The sequence below is a fragment of the Platalea leucorodia genome (assembly GCF_965183815.1).
Source record: "Platalea leucorodia genome assembly, chromosome: 3".
Lineage (NCBI taxonomy): Eukaryota > Metazoa > Chordata > Aves > Pelecaniformes > Threskiornithidae > Platalea > Platalea leucorodia.
This window is the reverse complement of record NC_138825.1, coordinates 27,252,288-27,277,587: the sequence shown is the minus strand read 5'-3', so window position 1 is coordinate 27,277,587 and position 25,300 is coordinate 27,252,288. Positions and strand designations below refer to the sequence as shown.

General features: G+C 42.4%; 1 protein-coding gene across 1 annotated transcript in view; it reads left to right on the top strand.

Moving 5' to 3' along the window:
* Positions 1–219: 219 nt before the first annotated feature.
* HHAT (hedgehog acyltransferase) overlaps positions 220–25,300 on the top strand; it is a 161,468-nt gene continuing 136,387 nt past the window's right edge. The window contains exons 1-8 of the mRNA XM_082306270.1: positions 220–330; positions 744–880; positions 2,273–2,340; positions 3,964–4,077; positions 4,720–4,914; positions 6,194–6,406; positions 9,973–10,144; positions 21,983–22,133. Coding sequence (XP_082162396.1) covers positions 787–880; positions 2,273–2,340; positions 3,964–4,077; positions 4,720–4,914; positions 6,194–6,406; positions 9,973–10,144; positions 21,983–22,133 — 1,007 coding nt within the window. The 5' untranslated portion in view covers positions 220–330; positions 744–786. The remainder of the gene's footprint in view (positions 331–743; positions 881–2,272; positions 2,341–3,963; positions 4,078–4,719; positions 4,915–6,193; positions 6,407–9,972; positions 10,145–21,982; positions 22,134–25,300) is intronic.

Below are 25,300 nucleotides of genomic sequence, written 5' to 3'. Positions count from 1 at the left end.
GCCCAAGGCCCCTCTGCGGGGAGAGCCCGGGAGCGGGAGGCGCGGCGGGGCGGCGGGGTTCGCTCCGCCGCGGCGGGAGGGCTGCGGCGCCGCCCGGCGGCGGGGAGAGGGCGCGCAGGGGCGGGGAGCTCCGCCCCGCTCCCGCCCTCCCGCCGCGGGGGGCGGCCGCAGCCCATAACGGGGCGGGCGGGGCCGGGCCCGGGCGTCCTCGGAGCGGCGGGGGCGTCTTGGCGCGGAGCTGCCCCTCGCCGGGGTCCCAGCTGCCGGGCTGGAGCCTCGGCTGGGCCTGTCCGGGGCCGCGGCGGCTCCCGGCGGTGGAGCCCTCCTCAGGTAAGGGGGGAGCGGGGTGCCCCCTCCGCTCCCCTCAGTCCCGGCTGGGCGAGAGCAGCCGGCGTCCGGCCCTGGCCCTACTCCTGCCCCGAGGGCCCCGCTTGGCCCGGGCAGTGCCGAGCCCTCGGCCCCGGGGCCTCCGCAGCCGTCGCGGCCGGGCAGCGCTCGCCTGCTTTCCCGGCAGCTGCCGGCGGAGCCCGGCCGCCTCCTTGCCCCGAGGCCGCCCCGCCGCAGGGCCCCGGCGGCGCGGGGGCCTCAAGTGCGCTTGGTGGCCGCTGCCCGTCCCGCGCCGAGGGCCCGGCGTGCGGCAGCCGCGCTGCTCCGTGCGGGGTGTCCTGCTGCTCGGTGTCCCGCTGCTCCGTGCCCGTCCGTCTTCCGCAGGGAAACCTCTCCCGTCCTCTCTTTCCCTGCAGGGAGGCGGCCGGTGGGGTCTGCGGGGGAGCAGCTCCCGGGCCGATGCTGCTGCCGGCCTGGGAAATGCGTGTCTACGGGCTCCTCGCCGTGGGCTCTCACCTCTATGCTTTCTATGAAGCGCACCAAGTGTCTCGAAGTAAGTCTGCGACGTGGGTGTGCTGGCTCCTGCAGCGCTTCCCGCCTGTGGCTGGTGAGGCTGCTCGGCTTGAGTTGTTCTCTCTGGGTTGGTTTCTACTTGGCTTCTCTACAAGGAGTGCCTGTGCTCTTCCCCGCTGCAAACCAGCCCTGTGTGAGGGGGCAGTAGCCAGGTGCTAGCTGGACAGAGAGCGTTGTCCCAAGGCTGTTCTGCCTTGAGTGCTGGGCATGCCCTTGGCAATGGTGTCCTGGCACTCGGCTGTCAGGGAAGAGACAAGGGAGACCTCTGAAGCTCAGCAACTCAGATGAGGGAAGTTCAGGGAAGTTGGGTCTGAATTGGGGTTTTTCCTGGCTAATCACCTGCAGCCCCTCGGAGGTGAGTGGTTCAGAAGCAGCTGTCCCTCCTGATGGTGCTTGCTGGGGACTGAACCTGGGGAGGCCCCAGGGCAGGTGGGTGCTGCCCTGCCTGGAGCTCTGGGGCTCCTGCGCTGGGTTGTGGGCTCGGAGCAATGGCTGCGTTGTCTGTGCAGCTTTGGGGTCAGTTTGTTCCAAACTCCTGCCTGTGCCGTGTGTAACCTCTTGGTAGCTACTATGGTGGCTTGGTTTTGGTTTAGTGGGGCTGCATACTGCAGAGGAGGGCTGGGGTTTTAAACAATTTAAATACAATTTGTAGATGAGAAGAAGCTGTGTTCTAGCACATTGGTATTTTAAGGGAAATGGAAGTGGTATTACTTAATAAAAGTATAGCTAGTTAGGCTCGTTAGGGTAATCTGTATCATATCTTGTTAGGCTTTAATCAGTGAGGGGTTCTACATTAATGACCCTAGCTGACTTTCAAAAGTGCTGAAGAACAGGAGTACCAGAAAGGCACTTGCAGGGCAGTGAGGAAAGTGCTGGGTAAACGGGTACAGGGCTGTGCACCTATGTGTACCGCACTATTTCTGCAGAGGCGACAAAAGGTCACATGGGAACAGGCTCTGGAGGCGGCTTCTCTGAGTGGCTTTGCCCTGCTCTGCCTGTACTGGTTACTGTCACGTCTGTGTGTCCCTTCTGCTCTGCTAGGAGTAACCAGGCAGCCCTGAAAGAGACGAAATGGGGATTAGTGCATGTCCTGTGTGGTGAAGGGTTGATTGCTGTCTGCTACTGCCCCGCTGCAAGGGGGAATCAAAGTGTAGGTTCTGGGCAATTCAGTGGCTTTGCCTTTGTGGGTCAGAGCTATGGCCTGGTCGGGTGGCTTGCCTAGTGAGCGGTGATATGCCCCTTTCTGGCTCTGAATAGCCCCATCGGCGGAGGCAACATGGGAATGTGTTACTCTTGAGCAGCAGAGGCTGCAACCCCAGCTCTCCCTGCTCTGGCTGCTGTGTCCTTAGCAAAGGCTTGTTCTTCTCTGCAGAATATGAAGCTGCCATGGACAGAAGGTTTGGGCTGGAACCAGGGACTCTCTTTCAGGGCCTCAAAAAGGTAGGATAGGTGACCACTAGCACTATGTTTTATTTTGTGGCAATAATGCTAACATAATGTCTCCATGCTCTTTGCTGACCCAAGTTTCTGATTTAGCCTCAGAGGTTTGTACTAACTTTGCAGATTTGGATATTCATAGTTAACTTTAGTCTCATTGTTTCTATTGAGGAAGAGGGACTTGCCAGGTGTGTCTAGATCTAAGAATTATAATCAAAGTTCTGTTTTTCCTCTTGATCCCTGGCCTAGGTGTTTCTCCTTTGTTACATCACTTAATAACCTTCTGTTTTACTGTTTGGCCTTAAAAGCTATGATCACCCTTGATGTTTCCTGCAGCCTTTTTCCCCTTTTTCCTGTCACTGCATGGTTTGGATAATGCTTGACATTAGTGAACATGCATTTTCCTCTTGCTTGGCCTGTAGTCCAGCATAGAGGAGAACAGATTTTTGAGGCATAAGGGCTTAAAGAAACATGGTTGGTCTTAAAGAAACTAATAAGAAAACTAGTGCACCCCAAATAAAAACAACAAACAGCCCTTCCCCCTGGCCTTGCTGGCTTTTGACCTCACATACTTTTTGAAGAAGTGCAACTAATTGTGGATGATTTACACAAGACTAGGTATGCATGTCTGTGGAAGTATTTTAGTGTGTAGGCCCACTATCACTGCTGGTAAGGGACATGTGCTTTCAAGAAAGCCATAAAGCAGTTATGGAGATGAACTTTTAGTGAGGCTCTGTATGGGCCATGGGGCTACCAGCTGATGCCTCCTGCCTAATTGAGATAAAACCCTATGTCACAGGAATCTCTAGCTGACCTGACTTCACCTGATCCCACCTGGGCTTTGTTGAAACAGGGAGTGAAACTCCTCTTCCAGCAAAGTGTGTTTTCACCCAAGCTCTCAGTTTTCCAAGGCAGAGCAGAGTAAAGTTGCTCTCTGAATCCCTCAGGAGAGGTGAGGGGCACATGCAGGGACGGCAGTGCTCTGCTTCTGTGTTGCCTTTCTTAAAAGCTCTTTCTTAAAAGGCTGACAGAAGTTGAAAAAAGAAAAATTCCTGGCTAAACTTTGCATGAGTTAAGGATAGTCCAAAACTGTTTTTTTTAAAAGGAAAAAATAACAATAATAGCAGACTAATCTGTTGTTTCCCAAGAAGCTTCCCGATGGGGAACCAAAGGAAGGACGTGTTGGACTGGGAAGCCCTGAGAAGTGGGACCCTTGTTCCAGGCTGTGTCTCTGTGTAGTCACCAGCCTGTTCCCCATGTCCCAGGGAGGAGGGGTGTGTGCGTATGGGTGCCTCCCTGCCTGCTTTGTGGTTAGAAAACTCCCGTGGTGTTCGTGGGGAAAGGCAGTGATCACTGATTGTTCAGGTTCAGTGGGTGGGTCCTAGAAGTCATGACACCATCTAAAGCTCTTTTTCTGAATTTCACACCATTGGAAATCAAAATAGAGCTGTCGGAGCTCAGCACTGTAAGTGGCAGACTGCATTGCTGAAACAAGACATTCCCCAGATGTTGAGTTCCGTGGTGCTGGGTAATGGAGCTGGTGTGTTATGGAGATGTTTCCTCGTCTTGTAAGAACATGCTTTTATGGTCAGATACACATACTGACCAGTTCCCTTGGTTCCCCAGGACCCCATGGACTTTGAGTGGAGCTACTGGATTGAATGGGGAAGGGAACGTATACTGTGGCTTCTGGCTGGTCACCTGCTGGTATCACAAGTGTCCAGGCTCTTGGTGGAGAAGGTATGTATAGATTTTCTTCACAGCAAGGAGTTTCTGTGAGTTTCAGTTTACTCTGGACATGGGAAACTCAGCATTGAGGCTACTGAGTGTGGGAAATACCATTCTGTGGGTGAACTGTGTGTGTCTGTAACTATGCACAGGTGAGAGCGAGTAGGTAGGTTGCCTTAGGTCTGTGTTTGGAGACTTCAACCTCCAACCCTTGGAAGCCTGTGCTTTGTTGTGAACCATTAACCAGTGTCATTTGACCTGTACACAAAAGAAGGGTGTAGTTATTGCCTTCCAAGACTGAAGTAATGACTGCTTGGGTTTTGACATGATTGCTAAATAATTGTGTGATTGTGGGAAATGACCAGCATGTGGTGTCACACCTGCTAGTTTGGGGAAGGAAAGGAGGAAGTTATGTTCTCCCCCAGATCACGGAGGCTCTGGATTTCACACACATGGCTATAGAACCCCCCCCCCCCCCCCATATCTTTATCGATATGGTTGGGTTTCCTTGTATTGTTTCATATGTGTTCTTAACCTTGTTGACTGTTTTTGTCGCTACTATAGACCCTGCATAGGACAATACAGATATTGAGTGCTTTTTTTTGCTTTAGAAATAATCAAACTAAAAATTGTTCATTTTTCTTTTTCTGACAGTATAAACCATGGTGCTTGATGGCTTATGGAATGGCTGCCTGCTGGTTGTTACTGGGAATCAAGGGCTTTGCTGTCATTTTGTTACATGCAACTATTTCCTTTGCGGTGGCTCAGTTTCAGCTGTCGCTCCTGACATGGTTGTGCTCCCTTATCCTGCTATCCACTTTACGCATACCAGCTGTGGAAGAAGCCAAGGTAATGTGAGAAGGACTAATTAAGCATCAAATTAATTATGGTGGTGTTTGTCATTATGGCAGCATCTTTTTGACAGAGTACTGTCCCTTCAGTTGATACAAGCAGATATTGGCTTGAAAAACCTTAGGCAGTAGAGCTGCAGTGACTCATGCTGGAGCTTCTCTAGTTAGAAAAGTCACATTTCTCAATCATGCTGGCGGGTGCGTTGAGATGAAAGTATGTGCCTTAATGTTTAAGTGCTGTTCAGTAGAGCTGGAGTATGATAGTACTTTACTAGTGCTCTAGTAAACACATTTCTTGTTCTTTGGAGATGTAATCATACCAATTTAAGGTGCTGGTTTTTGGGTTCATATCCGGGGGTTGCTTAGTTAAGCCTGACTGTTACCTTATTGGTGACTGCAGGCTTCTGCAAGGAAAGGGAGACTGTTTCTCCAACACTTTGATTTGTACCAAACGAGTTGCTTGCTCACAACTGGTGCAAGCTCAGTTTTGCTCTTTCTCTAATGGGTTTTGCTGAGTGGTACAGATTTTAGAGAAACTGCTGTGAGGAGATGTCCTTGTTGCATTTACTTGGACTAAGGGGAAAAATTGGCCCTGTTGCCCTGATGTTCAAGGGAAGGGCAGAGGGGAGATGAGTGGGTAGGGTCTCTTCATGTGGTGTAGACAGGTTTGTGTCTCGCTGAGAGGAGGAAAGGGCACACTGCGATACAAATGTAATCAGCCAAACTACATTTGCTGATGTTTCCAGGTTTTGTGATGTGTTTTTGTTGTTGGAAATGGGTGTGACAGGGAGTGTCAAACTTGATAAAGGCTCAGTAGCATCTTTCCAGCCTCAGGCTTTCTCAGGACTAATTCTCTTCAGATCTGAACTGCAGCCTTGGCTTCAGCCCTAGCAGTCCCTCAGCTGTCAGTAGTGTTGCCAGCTGGTCTGGATATTGCATTACTGGACCAAACCTGAGAGACATAATGGCATTCCTGTAAGAAAAACTCTCCTGCTGTCATAGTTCTTCACAATGTAATAGGTTTCTGAAATCAAGCTGTTGTCTCTTTATGCTGGTTGTAGTAGCTCTGCAGGCCCTTTCTCCATCAACAGCCAGTGCTTGTTGTTCATGTGTTAAGTAGTGCCATTCACTTCAGATGCTCGTTCCAGCTGCTGTTTGCTTTAGTTGCTTCCTGCTGCTAGTGACCCGAAAGTTAGGATCTGGATGCACATTGCTGTCCCACCATGTAGAAAACACAGCATTGCATCATTGTGATCTGGGTTTGTTTTGTCTTGCAGAGAAAGTGGTATGACACTGAAAATGAGTATTATCTGCTGCTCTTCACTGTGTCTGTCCGCTGCCTCTTCTGCACTAGCTTCAGCCTGGAGTACTGCTGGCACGGACCTGCCCAGAAGTCATCCCACTCGTTCCTGTGGATGCTGGCATATGTGTTTTATTATCCCATGTTCCACAACGGACCCCTTATGAACTTTGATGAATTCAGTAAGCAGGTAACAGTGTTTTTAAGATCATGCAGCTACAGATGTTTTTAGTGCATCTGTGCCTCAGGTAAATTGAGTGAAGAGCTATTGAAGGGGATGGTGAACTCTTTTTTCATCTGCCAAATCTCGACACAGAACATGTACTTTGAGGAACAGATTAAAGTATGATAGGTTGATTATTGTTTTCCTCATCTTGAAAGATTTTAGTACCAATCATGAGAAAATGTTAGGCAGATAATTTCATCCAGTTTTCCTTGAGATGCTTTTTTAATGGTGTGTTTCATAAATAGTTTACAGGTAAGCCTGAGTTTCTGTTTATTTTCTAGTTACCTACTTGATGAAAGTTGATACTGATGAGACCTTCAAACAGAAGGTGTTCCTAATGTTAGTCGGTATCTATTGTCCTTTTCTCTGTAAGTATTGAAGTATGCCGCATGCAAAAGGGAAGGCTGTAGGTAGAAATCGGTCTTAGGTATTCATGCTTGTATGCTAGTCGTGGCATAATACTGAACTCTCATAAGGCTGGTAACTAACATTGAGAATATATATGGTCAAAATATATTGTGAAAAGAAGTCTTTATATCTAGTGCTTGGGTGGAGAGAGGTTGATTAGACTCCAATGTTAGAGAAGGTGGAAAGAAAGCCAAATAGTTTTTGAAGGCCTGGATGTTTAATCTCTCTATCAGACTGATGTCTCTTTCCTTCTGAGATAAATATAAACCTACAGAAAAGGAGTTTTCATTCATGTATGTTTTGACTTCAGTAAAAGCATCTATAACAGATTCTATAATAATATTTTTCTGCCTTACTAGTGATTTGAAGGATTTCAATTTTTACTTAGACCTTGGAGGTGCAAGAATTGCTTGGGTGTCTAAAGCCATCTTCCACATAATTTTGAAAATATCAAATAATATTATTAGAATGTGAAGACCGGACAATTTTGAGCATAGCATTGGGAATTTGACTATGTCCTGGATATCAGCTTTAAGACAAACCTTCCTCCCCAGGTTCTTCTGCTTTACAGGGTGTGTTTTTTGTGCCTGACATCAGATTCATCCCTTCAACTAGGGAGCCAATGACACATGTCATTATGTTTGGAGAGTGTTCATAATTTTAGCATGTAGCTGCTGGACTGGATTGTTGTTTTCCTTTCCTCCGTCAGGTGGAATAAAGTAATGCTTTCAGCAGCAGCTGGCTATTAACTCTGAAACACGTTGCAGAGTCACAGAAAGCTGCTGGTTTGTATTGGAAATTCCTAGAGATCCCAGTTTCCCCTCATGCTGGTGTGAAAACAGCTGATGATTTACTTAGAACACTTTTCTTCAGACTTCAGCAAGCTGAGCTGATCCTTGAATGTGAAAGACTTACCTGTCTTACTGCATGTTTTTTCTAGTGCCTTGCAGGCTGCTTTTCAAGCCTGCTTCTACATGACAGGGGGAAGCCCTGGATCTCTGTGCTTTATTGCTTTCTTTATTCTCTTGCACACTTGAGTAAGAAGTGAAATCACCACCCATGATGTCTATAGCTAACGTCATTGGGATAAAGGGGATGAGTGGACATTGCAAACCATAAAACTGCTGTTTCAATTTATGTATAGAAGCCTAGGCATTGCTTGCTTCTGTTTATATTTGGAAATTTTCTGTTGAAGCCACAGCAAATAGACTGGGCTTTATGAAAGTGAAAACAGATTCTGGTGGACCCCTGAGTGACAAGTCCTGTGCTCATTTGTCTTCAGTAGCTTTGGAAGATGCAAGGCTGAATGTTGTTATCCTGGGCTGGATGTTGTAGGAAAAGTCCACATAGACTTGCATAGAAACTGAGGTAACTTATTTTTTTACTGTTTGCTGTTTTGTAGCTTCTGAAATGTCTTTAATTCCACCTGTATTCCTGTACCCCTAGCAGAGGGAGAGGATTTTTTTTTTTCAAGGAATGTTTTGGAAGACACATGAGTTTCCAAGTTGAGTAGCTTGGGGGTAGCTGGTAGGAAAAATTGCGTGTGGGGTCTTGCATTGAAACTGAGCTCACTTGGTATGGCTCAGCAAAGACCATGTGTATTCTTGGTGTGAGGGGAGAAAGGAAGATTGAGAATGGGATGCCTGTATTTGCAGTAAGTTCTCATTTAAGTATGCACGGACCTGTTTGGTTAAAGCCATAAAGAAGATGCAACAAACTGAACAACCTTTAATGTGTTTCTTGTTGGTGTTTGCTGAAGTGCATTGTCAGAGCTCTTACCTGAGCAGAGGATATTGCCTTGGCAGGTGAGGCTGGAGAAGGGTTTCGAAGTTAGCAGTGCCCAGTAGTTGGTTCAAAGTGCACAATACAAAGAGTATGTTTATTGTTGCTATCAGAAAAGACGACCCGCAGAACCCCTTAACTGAAACTGAGTGAGATGAGGGCTCCTGCTGAGCACACTGGAAAGCAGAAGTCCTGGAGATGGAGGCAGAGAAACTGCTGCATGGCCCGAAGAGTGTAATACCAATGCTACCAATTGGCATCCATGGCCAGGCAAAACCGAGAGACTGACACTTCATCGATGGCCTTGTTGAATTTCTGGGTTGAAACAGCGCATAGTAGTTCTACCTGTGGGTTTGAAGGCCTGTTGTGCAGATTGCTCTGATTAAATGGTACTCTCCAAGCTTTCATCTAGCTGGTACAAATGAACCTTCAAAATGAGTGTGCTGCTTCATTTGTAAGTGAGCAGAGCTAACTGCATGTTAGCTGTACTGTGTGCTTGCAATTATGAGGGGATTTTGTCCATGCAGATGGGTTGGTTGCTTATCTTGTATGTGCATTTTTGGTGGCCAGTTAGAGACTGGAGGAGGGAATGTTGCGCACACATACAATGATAGATGTAAACGTGACTAAATTTTTAGGCAATCCTATGTTTCTATTATTTGATCATATTCTCTTTTATTGCAGAAAGAAGGTAAAATATAGTGAACACATTGGTATACTATTAGTTAGCAGCATAGGAGTTTAGGGCATCTTCAAGCCTGTCAGCTGCATATCTTGTCCTATCTGGTATTTAAGTTGCACTTAACTGCAATTTGCTCAGTATGTCACGTAGGTCTTGCTGACCTTGGCAATGCTACAGGAGAAAAATGAAGAACTGTCCTCAAGTAATCAATCAATCCCATGCAGCTGGTAGAAGTTCGAGGTATTTTAAGAGCAAGCAGTCATTGTTTCTGTGTTTGGTAGGGCTGCTGCTTGGAAAACTTCCTTCATAGCTGTAGTTTCTTTAAACTGTTTTTATTATCTCTAGAGGTTGATCAAGTTACAGGAATTAAAAAAAAAATTAGTGTCTCATGTCTGGATTCTGTTCAGGTTAACAGCACTTTGCCTTTTCTACAACAGTTTCGTGCAGTGTACATTCATGTTTGGCCTCTGCTTACTGAGACTGAGAATGGAGAAACCAGTCTCACTCAAAAGAGTATCTCAGGATTTTCCAAATGGTGTAGTCAAATGGTCCCCTTAGTAATAGTAATGAATAGCAAATGAAACTTAGCTCTCAGGATGAGTATTTGAGTAAAACAGTCAGTTATGTGCCATATAACTTCTTTGGATTTCCTCTTTAGATGAGGAGACAAGAAGCCTTCAGTTTGAAGACCAATCTCAGCATCTTAATCGTGGGCATAATTCGTATTTTCTTTTGGTGGTGCCTGGCTGAGCTGATGATTCACCTCATGTATATCCATGCTCTCTACAGCAGTGCTCTGCCTTTGGAAGCTGCATCATACTGGGCCTTGGGTGAGTATAGAAACAATAGCAGGAGTCTTCCTTCTCCCCCACTTCAAGAACCCCAGTCTACTTCTCTTATGTCCATCCATAGGTACTTATGAATAGTACATTATGACCAGTCACTGTCAGAAAGGTGGTCTATAGACTCCTAATATAACATGTATATCCTCTAAAAAGCTTACAGTTGCACTTATTGAACTGCTTCCTAAATTAAAAAATATTCTGGTTTTTTTCCAGTCTAAAGTGTGTATCTAAACTTTGGTCTAAAGTGTTTTTTCCCCCCATCATAGAAGTGGACACTTAAAGTTTGCTTAGTGTAGGGACGGAGGAGGGGAGATGTTAAGAATTAGTGTTTCTCATCCGTTATTGATCTCCTTCTGTTTGATGTTTCTAGTTCGTATTCATGTTGAAAGGTAAAATGACAGTACTTATGAAAAGAGCACAGGGAAGGAATTGCAAACAAGGTGCCCTGAAAGTAGCAGTAACTGCCTCTCAGCTCTGTTTTTCTGCTTGCTTTCCCCCCCTCTTCTGCCCCCTCCTAGTCAGCTCTGTGGTATTTTCATTAAAATGCCTAACTGTAGGGAAAAAAATGGGTACTGACAAATGTGGCATAAAATGGCAAGAGCTTTGGGTGCTGGTATGTAGGTAGAGTTAGGCTAACCCATAAGCCACTGGCGTATGTGGTTGGTTTGATTTTCTTTTTTTTTTACTGTCCTGCTATGTGTATCACCAGGTAGGAGGAACAAAAGCAGAGAAACCCCAGGCCTTAAAATTGGGTTCTGAAAACGCCTTGGTGATTGCTGAATTGAAGGAGATGCCTCTTACTGTACCAGTGAGCAACAGGAATAGATACACACACACTGGTATGGTCCTGTCAAGCATTCATGGGAGAATGTGTGATGAGCAGTGTGTGTGTTGGAGGACACTTGTGCATTGGACTCTGGTCAGTAGAGGGCAATGTGTGCACTCTGTCTATGTGTATATGTGCATGTATACACACTTAATAGATATTTCAATATATAATTTTTATATATAAAAAGGAACAAGAGCAGGTGGAGAGCAGAAAGTGAGAGGTTTGCCTCCATGGTTCATTCTACCACCCCTCACTGTTTAGAAAGTGGATTCTGAGTTTTCATCTCCTGTTCTAAATGTCAATTCATTGATGAATTAAATCCGTTAGCTCCTGGTGTTGTCAGTATGTCTGACAAAAAGCTGGCCACTGGATAAGGCAGGCAAGGGTACAGAATTAGGGATGAAATATTCCAGCTTTGGTGTTACTGGTGGATTGCTCCCTCACTTCAAGATTACCAATGTTGATTTTTAAAAAAGAGGGGGAAAAAAGTTACTTTCCAGACAATAACATTCATTTTGAACAGATGATTAGAAAAGGCTAAAATGCATCAAAGCAACAGGTGATAAAAGCCTTATTAAAGCACGTTTGGACTGTAAAGCTGCCTGATTAAAATATGATCATTTGAATTGAAACAAGTTCCCTGTGGAGACCATGCCTTTGAGGCGTGTTCAAAGTATAACTCTACTGGTGTTGAGCTTTGTCTTTGTAGTAACGAAAGCAGGTGTTTAAAATATTGTAGTACAAATGAGATTTTGAGGCAGAAGTTTGTCACTTCTTAAAATGTTTTCTCCACAGGTTTTATCACAATGATTATATGTGTCTCCTTAGACTCAAACCAGTGACAGGCCACTGTTGTGACTTGCTTTAGGAACCCACCAATATATGAATAAGGGTACTGGTAATATTTTTCTGTTGATCCTTACTGGATCCTTATGGATCTTACCATGCTTCTACACCTGTTCTTGTACTGAACCAAACACTCCCTTCTGTTATTCCTTATTCTGTGTTATTAAAACCAATTACATCAGATAACTGAGTCTTGAGACAAAGGAAGCAACTTGTTGTCGACTCAGGAGGATTAACCACGTGGTGTATTAGCCTTTCTGCACTGCTGGGTTTTGTTCATTTTGTATTTCCTATTTAACGACAGCAGCTTCAAAGCAGCACGGAGCATCTACTTACATCATGATGCCTGGCTACCGTGATGGCCTGATAAACTTAGGGGAATGGCTGTGAGGCTGTTTTGCAATCAGCTCTAATTAGGGAGGTTATAACTGCTCCTCCATTTTTCTTCTGGGATATCTTTGAATGGTGGGCAATAAACGCCAGCAGTGCAGGTAAAGACAACAGTGCCATGAGATTTTGCTCTCGGCATCTTAAGGGCAATGATGATGGTCAGTCTACACCTCAAAAGTGTGAAGCTACGCTGTGTTCTGCATCACTTTGTGTAGTGTTCCTGTGAGATGAGACAGCAAAGAAATAAAAAACCCGCAAAACCAAAACAAACCCTGACTGAGTTGTGATTCTTGTTTAAAAATGCCAGTGTACAACATTGTCATTTATGGCCATGGCAGAAGTGCTAAAGTTACCTCAAGTAACATTATGGAGTGCACACAGGTATAGACTTAAGAAAAAAATAGTACCTGGGAGAATGTGTTACCCAGCAGTTAAAGATCTTCTCTTGTGTGGAAGGAATTAGGCAAATGAGTTTCTAGAAGCAGCAATATACAAAATGGTACATGTGTGGTTTTGATGCCTGTGTATTTAAATGTAACAAAGGTGCAAGCTGCCTTCAATATTACTGTTTGTGTGCATTAGCTACTGTTAGTACATTTTGTGAATTGTATGGTTGTTTTTTAAACATGTGTCCTTTTGCAACTAAACCAAAGATCCTCTTAGGTGAAATGTTCAGGTTCTTTTCTCTGTGCCCTTTACAAGCCAGTACCTGCATTACTGTAACAGCACTTTTGGCCTATAGGTTGTGTTACCTCACTCCTCCCAATTCACTTGCAAATGCCTAGTTCTGTGTGTGCGCCTACTCTTCTGAGTGTGACCATGTCAAAGTCAGTGCAGAGTTTCTCTCCTTCTGGAGGAAGCCGCCTTCTGTCCCAGATAACCCAGCTGAGCTGTGTGTTTCTTGTGACATGTGTTACCACGGTGTCTTAAAGGCTCAGAGGGCATTGTAGCCTTGCTTCACCCTTGGCTTCTTGAATGTCCTCCAGTCTGTCTATTTGCTATGTAGTCTGGGTAGATGAAGCCTGTCTCTCGAATAAACAATGATGTGGCGCATGCTTTCCTGCATTGTTGTTGTACTGTGGATGGAAAAACTGCTGTAATTTAAGTATCTGTGTAATCTCTTTAATTGCTGTTATATGCAGGTTATATTTGTAACTGGCAAGTTTCAAGGTCATTAACTGGGTGATAAGAGTCTTGGGAATTGTGAGCAGAAGACTAAAGACAGTGTACGTGTAGTTTGTGTAAAGGTGGAACTTTCAATTCTCTCCCGGTCACCCCTGTTTTCCTGGATTACTCATCTGTGTTTTGTAACTTGTGCCTGGCAGCTGTCAGTAAAGGCAGCTTATGTGCCTGCCCTGTGAATCAATGAGCTATGGAAGTACACGGTCAGCAGCCTGCTCTGAGAGAGAGTAGGTTGCATCCTCTGTGCATCAGTCCTTTAATGAGTAGGAAAGGACATGTCTTGTTGCACTATGGCTCCTGGATTTTGTGGGGTTCAAATGAAAAATGGTATGGATCCTAGCTGGAGGGTCCTCTGAAGAACAGCATCTTTCCTAAAACTCTTCTTCATTTCATTTAGAAGAACTTCCCTACTAAAAGAGAAAATAGACATTCATTGTTTAAGCTCTTCAGCTAGACAGTATAAAATCTGTTTAATTCCTTTTTTCTATGTTGAATATTTTTAGCTGGATTTCTGTCCACAATATGAGAAAGCTGGTTGCAGCCACACCTTCCAATGGACAAAGTAAAATAGGAAAACATTATGAATCTGTTTTCAGAGTATCCTCTCCCCTGCTTAATACTACAGCCCCCATGTGCCACATATTCCTCCTCACATTTAAATTGTTTTTTAGCATTCTGCACATACTTGTTTAAACTTGCATGCTTATATCACAGCAAGCTGTGCCTGTGGTACTGGAGACCAAATGCCGTGTGCGTTAACAAAAAGCTGCATCATATGCGTCTGAAAAAAGTGTAATTTCATGTTGAGTACACAGTTGTATTCTGTTTCCTCACTGGCCTGTGTTTGGTAGCAAGAGTAGCCTCCAAGAGGAAATGTCAGTCTCTGGTATGGAGGAAGAGGAGGTGGTGAGAGCTAGCTTTGGGTAGAGGTGCTTTTAGATATTCAAATATTAACTTTTTTGGGTAACTTTAAGTATTGGTGTTTTCCAGTCATTGCCCATAGCTCCAGCCACCACAGAGACTATTCTTTTCTGTACAGTGCAGTGGGAATCTTGCTCCCTGTCTGGATGTTGGGGAAGGCATTTGGCTGTACCATCTGGATAGTATGAGACAGAGAACACAAAATCCATGTGAAATCTTACACTTGCTTCTTCAGTGACTCTTGTACTGGCCTGTGTTTTCCTTCAATGTGATAGCCTCCAGTGGCCCCCTGCTCTCCCAGCAGGAGACTGCTCTCCAAGACCTGCTGGGCACAATGAGCACCTGACAGCACGGTATTAAGGGTTGCTTATGGGCTGGGCTTTGCTGCTCTCCTCCGAGTGGCTCACTTCTTAGCACTGCTTGTCCTGACACGCCTGTCCTTGCAGCAAACCTTGGCTTCAAATCCTTCTTGGCAATGCTGATCTTCTGTGGTAGGAATTATATGAAAAGCCAGGTGATAGCAAGCAATGTGGTTTTCCAGTGGCCAAATATTAGGTCCCACATCAGGAACAGAATGAAGAATGTGATGGGACTGTATCCATAGTGTTTGGTTTTAACTGTGTGTGCCTGTTTGTCGTATATGTATGGCCCTTCAGTTTGTGGGAGGGATGTTAATGTCTGAACACAGAATTAATTTAAAGATGTCAGCTGGGCAGCACAGTGCTGTTATTTATTGGTCCCAGGAAGCCATTGTTTGGAGAATGAGAGCATTTTCTAGAATTCAGAAATCATTGTGTCTATATTCACAAATATTTGTCTATGAATAGTTAGCTATTGGCATATTGAACAATATCAGGACACTTGTGCTTATTTAACTCTGAGCACCAAAGGCAGTGTTTATAGCAATTCCATGTTTTTTCAGCGCTGCATCTCATTCTGGTAGTGTTGGTCAGATTGTCTGAAAGAATTGCATGCTTTCAGAATTAATGACACAACAGGAAGACCCATATTCCATGGTAATGGAAACCCTGATAATTCATTCTTAGTTTTTAAAGTTAATTGGGATTAATTTGGCACAGATGATGAAAGCCACTGTGGATTCCAGTAATCCAGTATCCTGGTGAACTGCAGCATACCGGAAGAATAGCCATACTGGGCCAGATCAGAGGGTCATCTGCTCTAGTGAGTAATGTTTGGACATGGTATGTAATGAAGCCTGGGAAAAGAAATAAAAAATAAAGGGGAGGTAGATTGGTGATCCTTTTCAACATATGTTTTTTTTTCAGGCTTCTGTAGCTGAATGACAAACTTACTCACTTATATAGTAACAAGGAGCTCAACAGCAGCAGTTGAAAGATCTTAAATTGAAATAAGTGATTTATTTTTTTCCTCACTATGACAACATAGAATATCAATGGTAAAATTCACTCTGGTGGGATGCATTGTGTTATATAGAAACTGGAATAGATGTTGAGTGTTGCTAATTCACTTGTGTGTTAGGTCCGATTCTGAAAATGAAGAGGTGAAGAAAACACTGCCTATATTTTCCTTATGAGGCTTCACATTTAGCCTGGTGATTCAGCATCACTCATCTCTGCTCATCTGAACAGAGCTTCATGTCAGTCTCACAAGGTATAGGGAACGATGAAGGCCAGAATTCTGCATGAAAATGTATTGTCTAATACAACTGTTGCACCAGATTAATCCAGGATGCTAATAGATATTGTAATCGTGAAAATATATTGACTAGGAATCTCTATATATGTGCTCTGTCAGAGGTGTGTCTGATGTAGAGATGTACATCTGAGATTACAATGTTGTGAGTGTTTTGTGGGTTGAATGTATTGGTCTTAACCATGTGCCATTTGCTTGTTCTAATGAGCATGCACAAGTTAGTGTTGATTAGCTATCATTGTTTTAATTATTAACTAGGCTCTAGTACTACAAAAGGGTATTTATTTTCATATGAGCAGCATATAAGTCAATCTAGAATATGATCTGTTCAAAGGTGGAGCCACCTGGTTTAATCTATAATTGGTGATTTCATCTTTTGATTTGTTAAAAGGAGAAATGCTACATAAGTTCCTCTTTGAAATTTTGACCTACAGAGTAGTCCGTGTAAGTTGGATCTAGGGTGCTGGTTTTGATGTGTTGCAATTCTTTTTCTAATAAGCCCATAGATAGGAAATGGATTTCTGAGTTCAATTTAAGAAGCATGCAACGTTTTGCTATTGAAATCAGGGTGTCTGTGCATCTGTCTAAATGGTGATGAAATACTAAGTAATCTGAGGTTATTTTTCCATCCTGCAAGATAATAAGGAAGCGGATAAAATACTTCACACCTTTGTCTGTTTTGAAAACTGGAAATAGAAACATGAATCAGAAAGCTTAGTAAGATTTTATTCTCTAAAACATTGGGTGGTTCACTGCTTTGTAGAAAGAAGTGTGTGGGGAGGAAGGTAATTTTTTTATAAGCTTTCCTGCAGGCTAAACTTCCAGATAGTATTGGCAGTTAACCTACTTTTATGACTACTTTTTTTTCTCATGTGTGTTGCGGCTTAACCCTAGCTGGCAACTGAGCACCACACAGCTGCTCCCTCCCTCCCTCCCAGTGGGAACAGGGGGAGAATTGGAAGGGTAAAAGTGAGAAAACTCTTGGGTTGAGACAAAGACAGCTTAATAAGTAAAGCAAAAGCTGCATGTGCAAGCAAAGCAAAACAAGGAATTCATTTGCTGCTTCCCATTGGCAGGCAGGTGGTCAGCCATGTCCAGGAAAGCAGGGCTCCATCATGCGTAATGGTTACTTGGGAAGACAAACGCCACCACGCCGAACGTCCCCCCCCTTCCTTCTTCTTCCCCCAGCTTTATATGCTGAGCATGACGTCATACGGCATGGAACAGCCCTTTGGTCAGTTGGGGTCAGCTGTGTCCCCTCCCAGCTTCTTGTGCACCCCCAGCCTGCTCGCTGGTGGGGTGGGGTGAGAAGCAGAAAAGGCCTTGACTCTGTGTAAGCACGGCTCAGCATTAATGAAAACATCCCTGTATTAGCAATGCTGTTTTCAGCACAAATCCGAAACACAGCCCCATGCTGGCTACTGTGAAGAAAATTAACTCTACCACAGCCAAAACCAGCACAATGTGAGAACTTGATTTATTTAGAGAGTTCTTTCTTGCAAGTATTTACTAATGAACATAATACCTACTGTAGATGTTTTGGGAGTATTCAAGGTAGGTGACTTTAAGACCTGTGTATCCTTGAAAAAAACTTCTGTGTGTGTTTTTTTTAACCTGGAAGACCTGTCTGTGCTTTGACCAAGAGTCCCTTGGCAGCTCTGTTTAATCTTGTTTGAGTAACTTCACTTTAGGATCTTTATGTCCATTCAACTTTGTATAAAAAGAAGCACTTTGCCTCCAGGGCAGACACTGTGGTATGTACTTTCCTGCCACTGCTCCATACGTTTTAGGATTTTTCTTGCTTCTTGTGTGCTACTGGAAGGCTCGGATATGAAGCCGGGCTGCATGAGTCCCTGCAGTACTTCTTTCTTTCATCATTCCTTTTGCTTTTGTGAGCCAGCACCTCTTTCAAAGCATTGCCAAGCAGCAGTGAAAAGCACTGCTGAGCAATGTGAGCCTAATTATTAATGGCATTGTTTTCTGTTCAGGTAATGAAATTAGGGAGCTTCATGTTTCTTCCACGATGTTCTTTTTCAATGGCTAGAGGCAGGAATAATAGAATTGAGTTGTCACTTTTGCGTTAATTCAGGTCAGTGTAGCAGGTACGAGTGGATGGTTAGCCCTGTCCAGGGGACAGGATGGCACAGCGTGATGTATGTGGGATCGCTGGCAATGGCTGCAGAGCACTGCTTACCTGGCAGCTTGTGCTGAGCTGGCTTGGTGCTGTGGTAGTCATATGTTCATATGAAAGCTTCCCCCAGCGTGAGGTGTAGCCTCCTGCTGTGGTCAGTACCAAACTAAGAAGGTCATAGTAGATCTGGTCTTGGGGCTCTTGTCAGGGAGGAGTGTCCTGCTATGAAGAAAATGCTGTAGCCCAGTGTGTGAAGCTTGTCAATAATTGTGCTCTTATTGATTGATTAATGGAGCTGGAAACTCCTGATGCATCTTATGATTGTTGGCATTATTGCTGAGATACATCTGTAGTCTATCTGCTCCAGTGCAGAGCCATATTCTTTCATGGAGATTTTGGGGGAATTGCTACATAATTTTTTTTTTTCTGTAGGAGGAGAGGCATGTAAAAAATAAGAAAAAAGGTAAATGAACCCCTAAAGCCTGATATTTTGAACTTGATGATATGGCCCCAAATTCTGAGCTGTTTTAAATGTCTGTTTCTTATTAGACTTGTGCAATGTGTCAGTAATGCTTTTGAAATATGACTGCATATTTATCTCCAATATGTGTTTTCAAGTTACACCTGCCCTGGTACTTGACAGAAACAAGCATCTACAATCAATAATGCCATAGGGTCAATGTAACTGCAAAAAGGGTAAATTTGTGCTGTTGTGTTCATAATAAAATTGCCTGCTAAGGTACAATTCTTGACTATGAGTTCGGGTAATGGTTTATGGACAGAAAAATGCCAAGTGTGGTTTCTAATACCTGGACCCAAATATTTTGTTGCTTACTTATGAAAATGTTCTGTTTGATAACTTCTGTCAAAAAAAATCAGTCAGTTTTGAGAATAGGAAAACTGAAATGAAAAATCTGTGAATATTCTAAATTCTAATTGTCCTTGAAACAAAGCTCTGTGAAACTTATGAAATGCAGTTTTGCAATGGATTTAAGGAAGGTAAATATTTGAAGGTCTATAAGTACATTTTTAAAGCATAGGAAAACTTAGAATGTTTTAAGGCTTGCAAGACGATAAATTGAAAATATCAATTTCTGTAAAGTCAGTTAATTTAATCTGGGACTTCAAATAACTTGACTATTTAAGTGCACAGGTTTAAAATTGTATGGGTACTTTAACTTGATACTTTTTTATCCCCTAACACATTTCAGTTTTAAAACAAATTAACCTTGTCTCGGACTCCTTTGAATTAATTTGTTCTGGGGAAAAGATAGCATTTTTGCAATACTTTTTCCCTTAGGTGTGTTTTTAATATACACTTGATATAGCTTGTTCCCAATTTAAGGTAATGCTCACGTGTGAGTTCTTATTAAGCTTCAAGTTGAACACTAGAGAACAAATTATGTGATATTGTTAATGAATTTGAGAAATTTAGCACTGATCTTAAATTTCTTTTTTTTATTTTGTTTTTAAATCAGGTGAAGCAGTGTACTTCTGGCTGCTTTGTGCTGTAATGGAGCAAATGCAAAGCAGCTGGAATGTCTCAGGTATGAGAGAAGGTTTAAAGCCTGGGCCTATTGCCAATGCAGCCCAGCTGTTGTGTGGCTGTGAATCTTGGCCTTAGTTTTCCATGTGTGGCCAGAACTCTCACACAGCTGGGATGAGTTGAGGACCACTGAGAACTTAATCTACATATTTTAATAGGGACCTTCACATTGCTGGTATTGTGAGTCTTAGAATTGCCACATGCAGAGTAGCTAGTGTGTGCCAGGTAATGATTGGTGATGTCATGTCTACATTTATTTAAGATACCAGTGCTATTGAGCTGTCTGCTAGTTAACAGTAATGACAACTTAGATGTATGTTATTGGAGATGGTGAAAATATTTTGGTTGTTTTTTTTCCTGAAGCTTATGTATTATAACATTGTGTCTGAGAAATTTGCAATCTTTCATCATTTTATTTAAAATCAAGTGTATTGATTTTCAGGTCTCAAGAGACTGGTAGTGTGTGTCTCTAAATCTTTCCATCATGCACAGCCAAAGGATTTTGAATTTTACCAGTGCACAGACAGCTGTGATCTTCATAATTGGTTTGTGTGGGTGTCAGCATTCAGCTCTCCAATGAAATTTGTCAGAAAAGAAATGAGAAACTGAATGAGATGGGAATTAAAGCAGAAAGTTGGCTGTATAGATGATTTAGCAGTAATCTAATGTGTAGCTAATTGGCTAGTATCCAAATTGTGCTTCTGATTGTTTGTTTTCCTCTGGGGAAGAATGTTATTGAATACTAGATGACTGCTTCCCTGAAGGAAAATACCATAAGCTTCATGTCTAGGTGTTTTGTTCTAACATCAATTTTTATCTTGTATGGCACAACTGTTTATTATATCATGCATGTGGATCATATTAAAACTAAAAATGTTGGATTGTAGCAGCAAAATGCTGGCCATTTGTAGGCCAGCAGGAGTTTTGAGATTTACATTATTAGTGCCAGAATTTCACCCTAGGCTGTTATATATTGGATGAATTTTTAATGTTTAACTTTTGGTTGTCATCCATAGTATACTCATTAGTCAGCAGAATGAAAAAGGGAGGTTTTGCCCGGATGGTGTAGATGTTCACAGACTGGTACTGCTGGAGTCAGATTGAAAACTTTGTCTCCAAGGAAAGCCTGCTGGAAGGTTTTAAAATTACATTAAATATCTAAAGTACTTCAGTGAAATCACAAGTTAGTTAATATCAGTGAGGGAAAGCAAAACACTGGAAAGGAAGGAGATGTAACAATTGCATTTTATAATTTTTTTCTCTTCCAAATTGTAGTAATTTTACTTTCCCTCCTTTGGGATTAGATTTTACTCAAGTCAACTGTCAGTCAGATGGAAAAGTTCACCAAAGTCAGTGGAACTTCTGGAGTGAACTCTCACCAGTTTCTATAAAGGTGTTGGCTTCTGCTTTTTACCAATTTTTTTCTAATGATTATTGGTCAAATACCATTTTATTCAGCAGAAAACATTTAGACTATTAATATGAGTCATCTTGCTTTATTTATAATGTGTTCTAAGATTGTTACTTGCATGAGTAGTAACTGAAAATAGCCAGTATGACTTTTCATCTCACACCTGTGCAAGATGCTGCATTTTGTGCCATACCCCAGGGTTAAGCTGTGAGCAAACACACTGTCAGGATTTCTCCTTTGGAAGTCAGGTAGCTAAGGCACCTTAAGGAGTCCTTTGTCCTGTGGGTTTAAAAACTGAAATATGTCTTAAGCATTATGCCAAGTGGAGTTCCACTCTTCTATGCCTTGGCTGCCGCAGGAGGGATCTCATAGGGGGTGTTTTGGGGGACACAGGCTGACAGTACATGGGATGTTTGTGGAGCTGTCCCGATAAACTGCAGAGATAACCATTGTTTGTAGCTGTTCTGGAGGAACAAGTGAAGAGTTGGTGTTTGGGGTTTTTCTAAAGATAATATTTACTGTCCCTGTGGTGAATGCTCATTGCATAGATTAGTATGTTCTGATTTTTAGCTCAATGTAAGTCAGTATTTGTTTTTCATAGTAGTCAATACCCACAGTCCAAAGATTTTTGAAAGTGGAACTGCAGATGCTTACTTATGCCTTCATATTGGAACGACGGTACTATTTTGTGTGTGTGTGCGCCTAAAGTCATAATTATATGTGCTTGTGTCCTATAGCTGTTGCAAAAATAGGTATTGTATATCCCATCAACTGATGCTTGCTTTAGTTCTTTGAATAATGGCTGTTTGGAAGTAATTAGTATTACCATGTTTAAAAAGTATTTCAGGGCTTGTTAAAGGTATGATTTTTTTTATTTTTATTTTTTCTTTTAGGTGGCCTGGCTTTAGCTCAAGTACTATTTTTTTATGTGAAATACCTGGTTCTGTATGGTGTTCCTGCCCTCCTCCTTCAAATGGATGGACTCAAACCTCCAGCTCTGCCTTGCTGTGTGAGCCTGATGCACGGTTTCACTAAAATGTGGAGGTTAGTCATTGTTGCTTTTCAGTCAGTTTATCACTGATATATGGCAGTGTATAAGAAGATGCATGTGTGTGTTCATGGTCACATACATGTTTGCTTTCATGTCCTTGTGCTTTTTCTCTCACCCCCATGATTCATCTTTAGCACTTTCTAAATGAACTTCAACTTAGTTACTTTTTTTACTCCGCAGAGAGTAGGGGCCAGCATCCCTTTTAGCATTTTCATCCTCTTAATTATTAGAACTAGACTCAGCCTACTTAGCTTCACTAACATCGCAATTATTTTTTCCAGATATCTACTAAATGGTTCATTTTTCAGTCTTAGTCTAAACCCCACATTTCAGCTAGATATTCTTCCAGAGAAGGAAAAGGAGTGCTTGATTAATCACCTCATGAGGAAAGCTGTAGTTATAACACTTTAACATGTAGAGTCATGCAGAAGAGAAAGTCTTCAACACATTAAAAATACTATGAAAAATGGTAATTGTTTGTAATGTAGGATGAATTTCTGGATCCCCTTTGCTTTTAAAGAGTTTCAGCACAATATTTCACAGAAAAGTATTAGTTTTGCATCTTACGGTAGCTCTAGATCAGTGTTCACTGAAGTATTTTCCCTGAAAACTGTCTCCCAGGTGGATTCTGCTTGCTGTTAGCCTGTGCATTAACAGTGGATTCACTTGACTTCTCTCCCTTGTTTCCCTCTGCACTATCTCTAGTTCCTCCAGTCTCTGGGACTCTGTGCCCCAAACTTCTAGAAACATTACCTAAAATGATTTCAACTTGTCAGCTCTTTAGTGCAGAGACTTGTGTTGTGTTAGTGCAGAGCCTAGCATAATGGTGCTTACCCTGTTTGGTCTCTGACAGCTTTGCGATATGAATATAGCTTTTTCATTTTACTCATAAAAACAGTGGGCCTGCTATTATCAGAGCTTTATTGGATGAGATTTTAATTTTGTTTTCAGCTTGAAGCTAGTTGTAACAAGAAGGCTTTATGGTTTATAATAGTTGGCAACTGTAGATATGTAGTATTCAAAGAAATGCAGCAGAAATAGAGTACAGAAAACAGATGAACTGTTAAAAATTATTTTAGCTACTAGCAAATGCCTTGGTTTAAATTCTCTTTCAGAGTTTGAACTGAACTTATGACCTACAGAGTTAATATAGAAATCTGTGGTTTTTACCAGGCACTCTCCTGAGAGCAGCATCTCTTGGCCTGCTGGCCCTTGCAAGCAGAGTTGCAAACAGAAGCGTTTTTTTTTCCTCCTCTCCCAGTTATTATTCCTGGGAATCTGTGTATTGCTCTGGAGGTGCCAAATGAAGCTGAACTTCAGCACAAATACTAATGGCACTGCTGTGTCAGGTAGTTGTTACAGACTATGAAAAGGTGCTCTGCACCTGCAAAGATGTGTGGTGTATCACAGTAAAAACGTTGGGTATTCTTTAAAAAAGTACTCATAACACTTATAGGAAAATCAAAACTAGTATCTAAGCAGAAAGTGTAATTTTTTTTACAGAAGGAAAAAAGTCAACTGCTGATATTTACCATTTGTCCAAGTATTTCATTCATATATGTATCAAACATTCACTGTCAGAAATAATACAATTATCTCATAGATGGGATTTTTTATTTGCTTTGAAGGCTGAAAAAATTAGTTCATGTACAGCTGACTTGATTTCTTGCTCTCAAAGCCATGTGGATAGTAGAATTTCCTATGGCTGCTAGTAAATTATGGGTCACTCTCAGTTATCTAAGAAATCTCATGTAGCTTGCCCTCTGAATTCCTGAATTATGATGCCCTTATGCCTTTACAGTTAAACTCTTCAATCACTACTACCCAGAGGCTTTGCAGTCTTTTTATGTGTTTTGGTATGTTACATAGGAATGTCACTGTTAGAAGTGGGAATAGCCTTTGTTTCTGAACTGTATGACTGTCTGAACAGGACGGGAAGTGTGGAAATGATGGGTTTAGCATACAAGCTAGCAAAAAATGGTGAAAGTAAATAGCTTGTGTTGTGAAACCTTATGAACAGTGACACTGTTTCCTTAAAGTACTAAATTTTTTCATAGTTTGTGAATATGTGGACTTCTAAGTGAATGTTCCTAACAACTTTATCAGAGTGGGTCAAATGTAAATTAATAACACGGTGCCCGGTTTTAAGCTGGTAGAGTGAGGAGATTTGTACCACACTTTTGTTTTCATAAAATGGTAGCCTGGTCAAGCTTATTAAAGCTCCCAGGCCCAGGTTGAGAAATGGAGTGGGGTGGAATGAGCCAGATAACATGGAGTGCACCGCTGTTACCTGCTGTCTGGCACTGAGGAGGCTGCTCGGAAAAAAAGTCCTTGTGTATGCTTGGCTTGCTCGTACCCTTCTTGCTGATGTCTGCTTTAGGGTACTCTCAGAAACAGGGTATTATGCTAGCCAGGCTTTTGGAAGACCCAGTGTTGCTATTTTTATGCCTGAGGTGTCCTTTGAGTGTAACAGAGCTTTTGATCTGATACATCCAGACCAGTGTCACTTATAATCGTACCTGCTGACATAGTTCACTATGTGATACAGCAGGTGGAAAAGCTTTCAATCAGGAAGGTAAGAAAGATAGCACAGTGTGTTTGAAATTTCTCTAGAGCTGAAAAGCAAAGCAGGTATTAGAAAAACAAATTAGGTACTCTGCCTCCCTATTTATGGTACTAAACAATAAACCAAATTGTGTCCATTCAAACTTAAAATTAAAAGGCTTTAATTAAAAAGGACTTATCAACTTTATGGTAGATTGCCTAATTTACATTTTATTTAATCAAGAAAATCTCTTGGGTTCAAAAAATTAGCAATCTTGTTTACTGTCTCAAGACAAATACAGGTGTTGAATATGTTACTGTGGTTTCATTTTACTGTGATATCATTATCTTGCTAAATATGCAGCTGCATAGCTAATAAATGCATGATAAATTACTATTTAAATGCTTGATTATAGCTGTGAAAAGGAGTTTCTGAGCTCCTGATTTCCAGATAGGGCAGCAGTTCAGTGATACACCAACTTAGAGATTTTTATGTCTGCTTTATCTCAAGTCATGAGGAATTAAAACTTGGGTTTTGTTACCAAGGTTAAAAGCAAGGTAACGAATCATGTGAGCGCAACCAATGTTGTTGTAAACTTGTAAGTGCTTTTAAAGA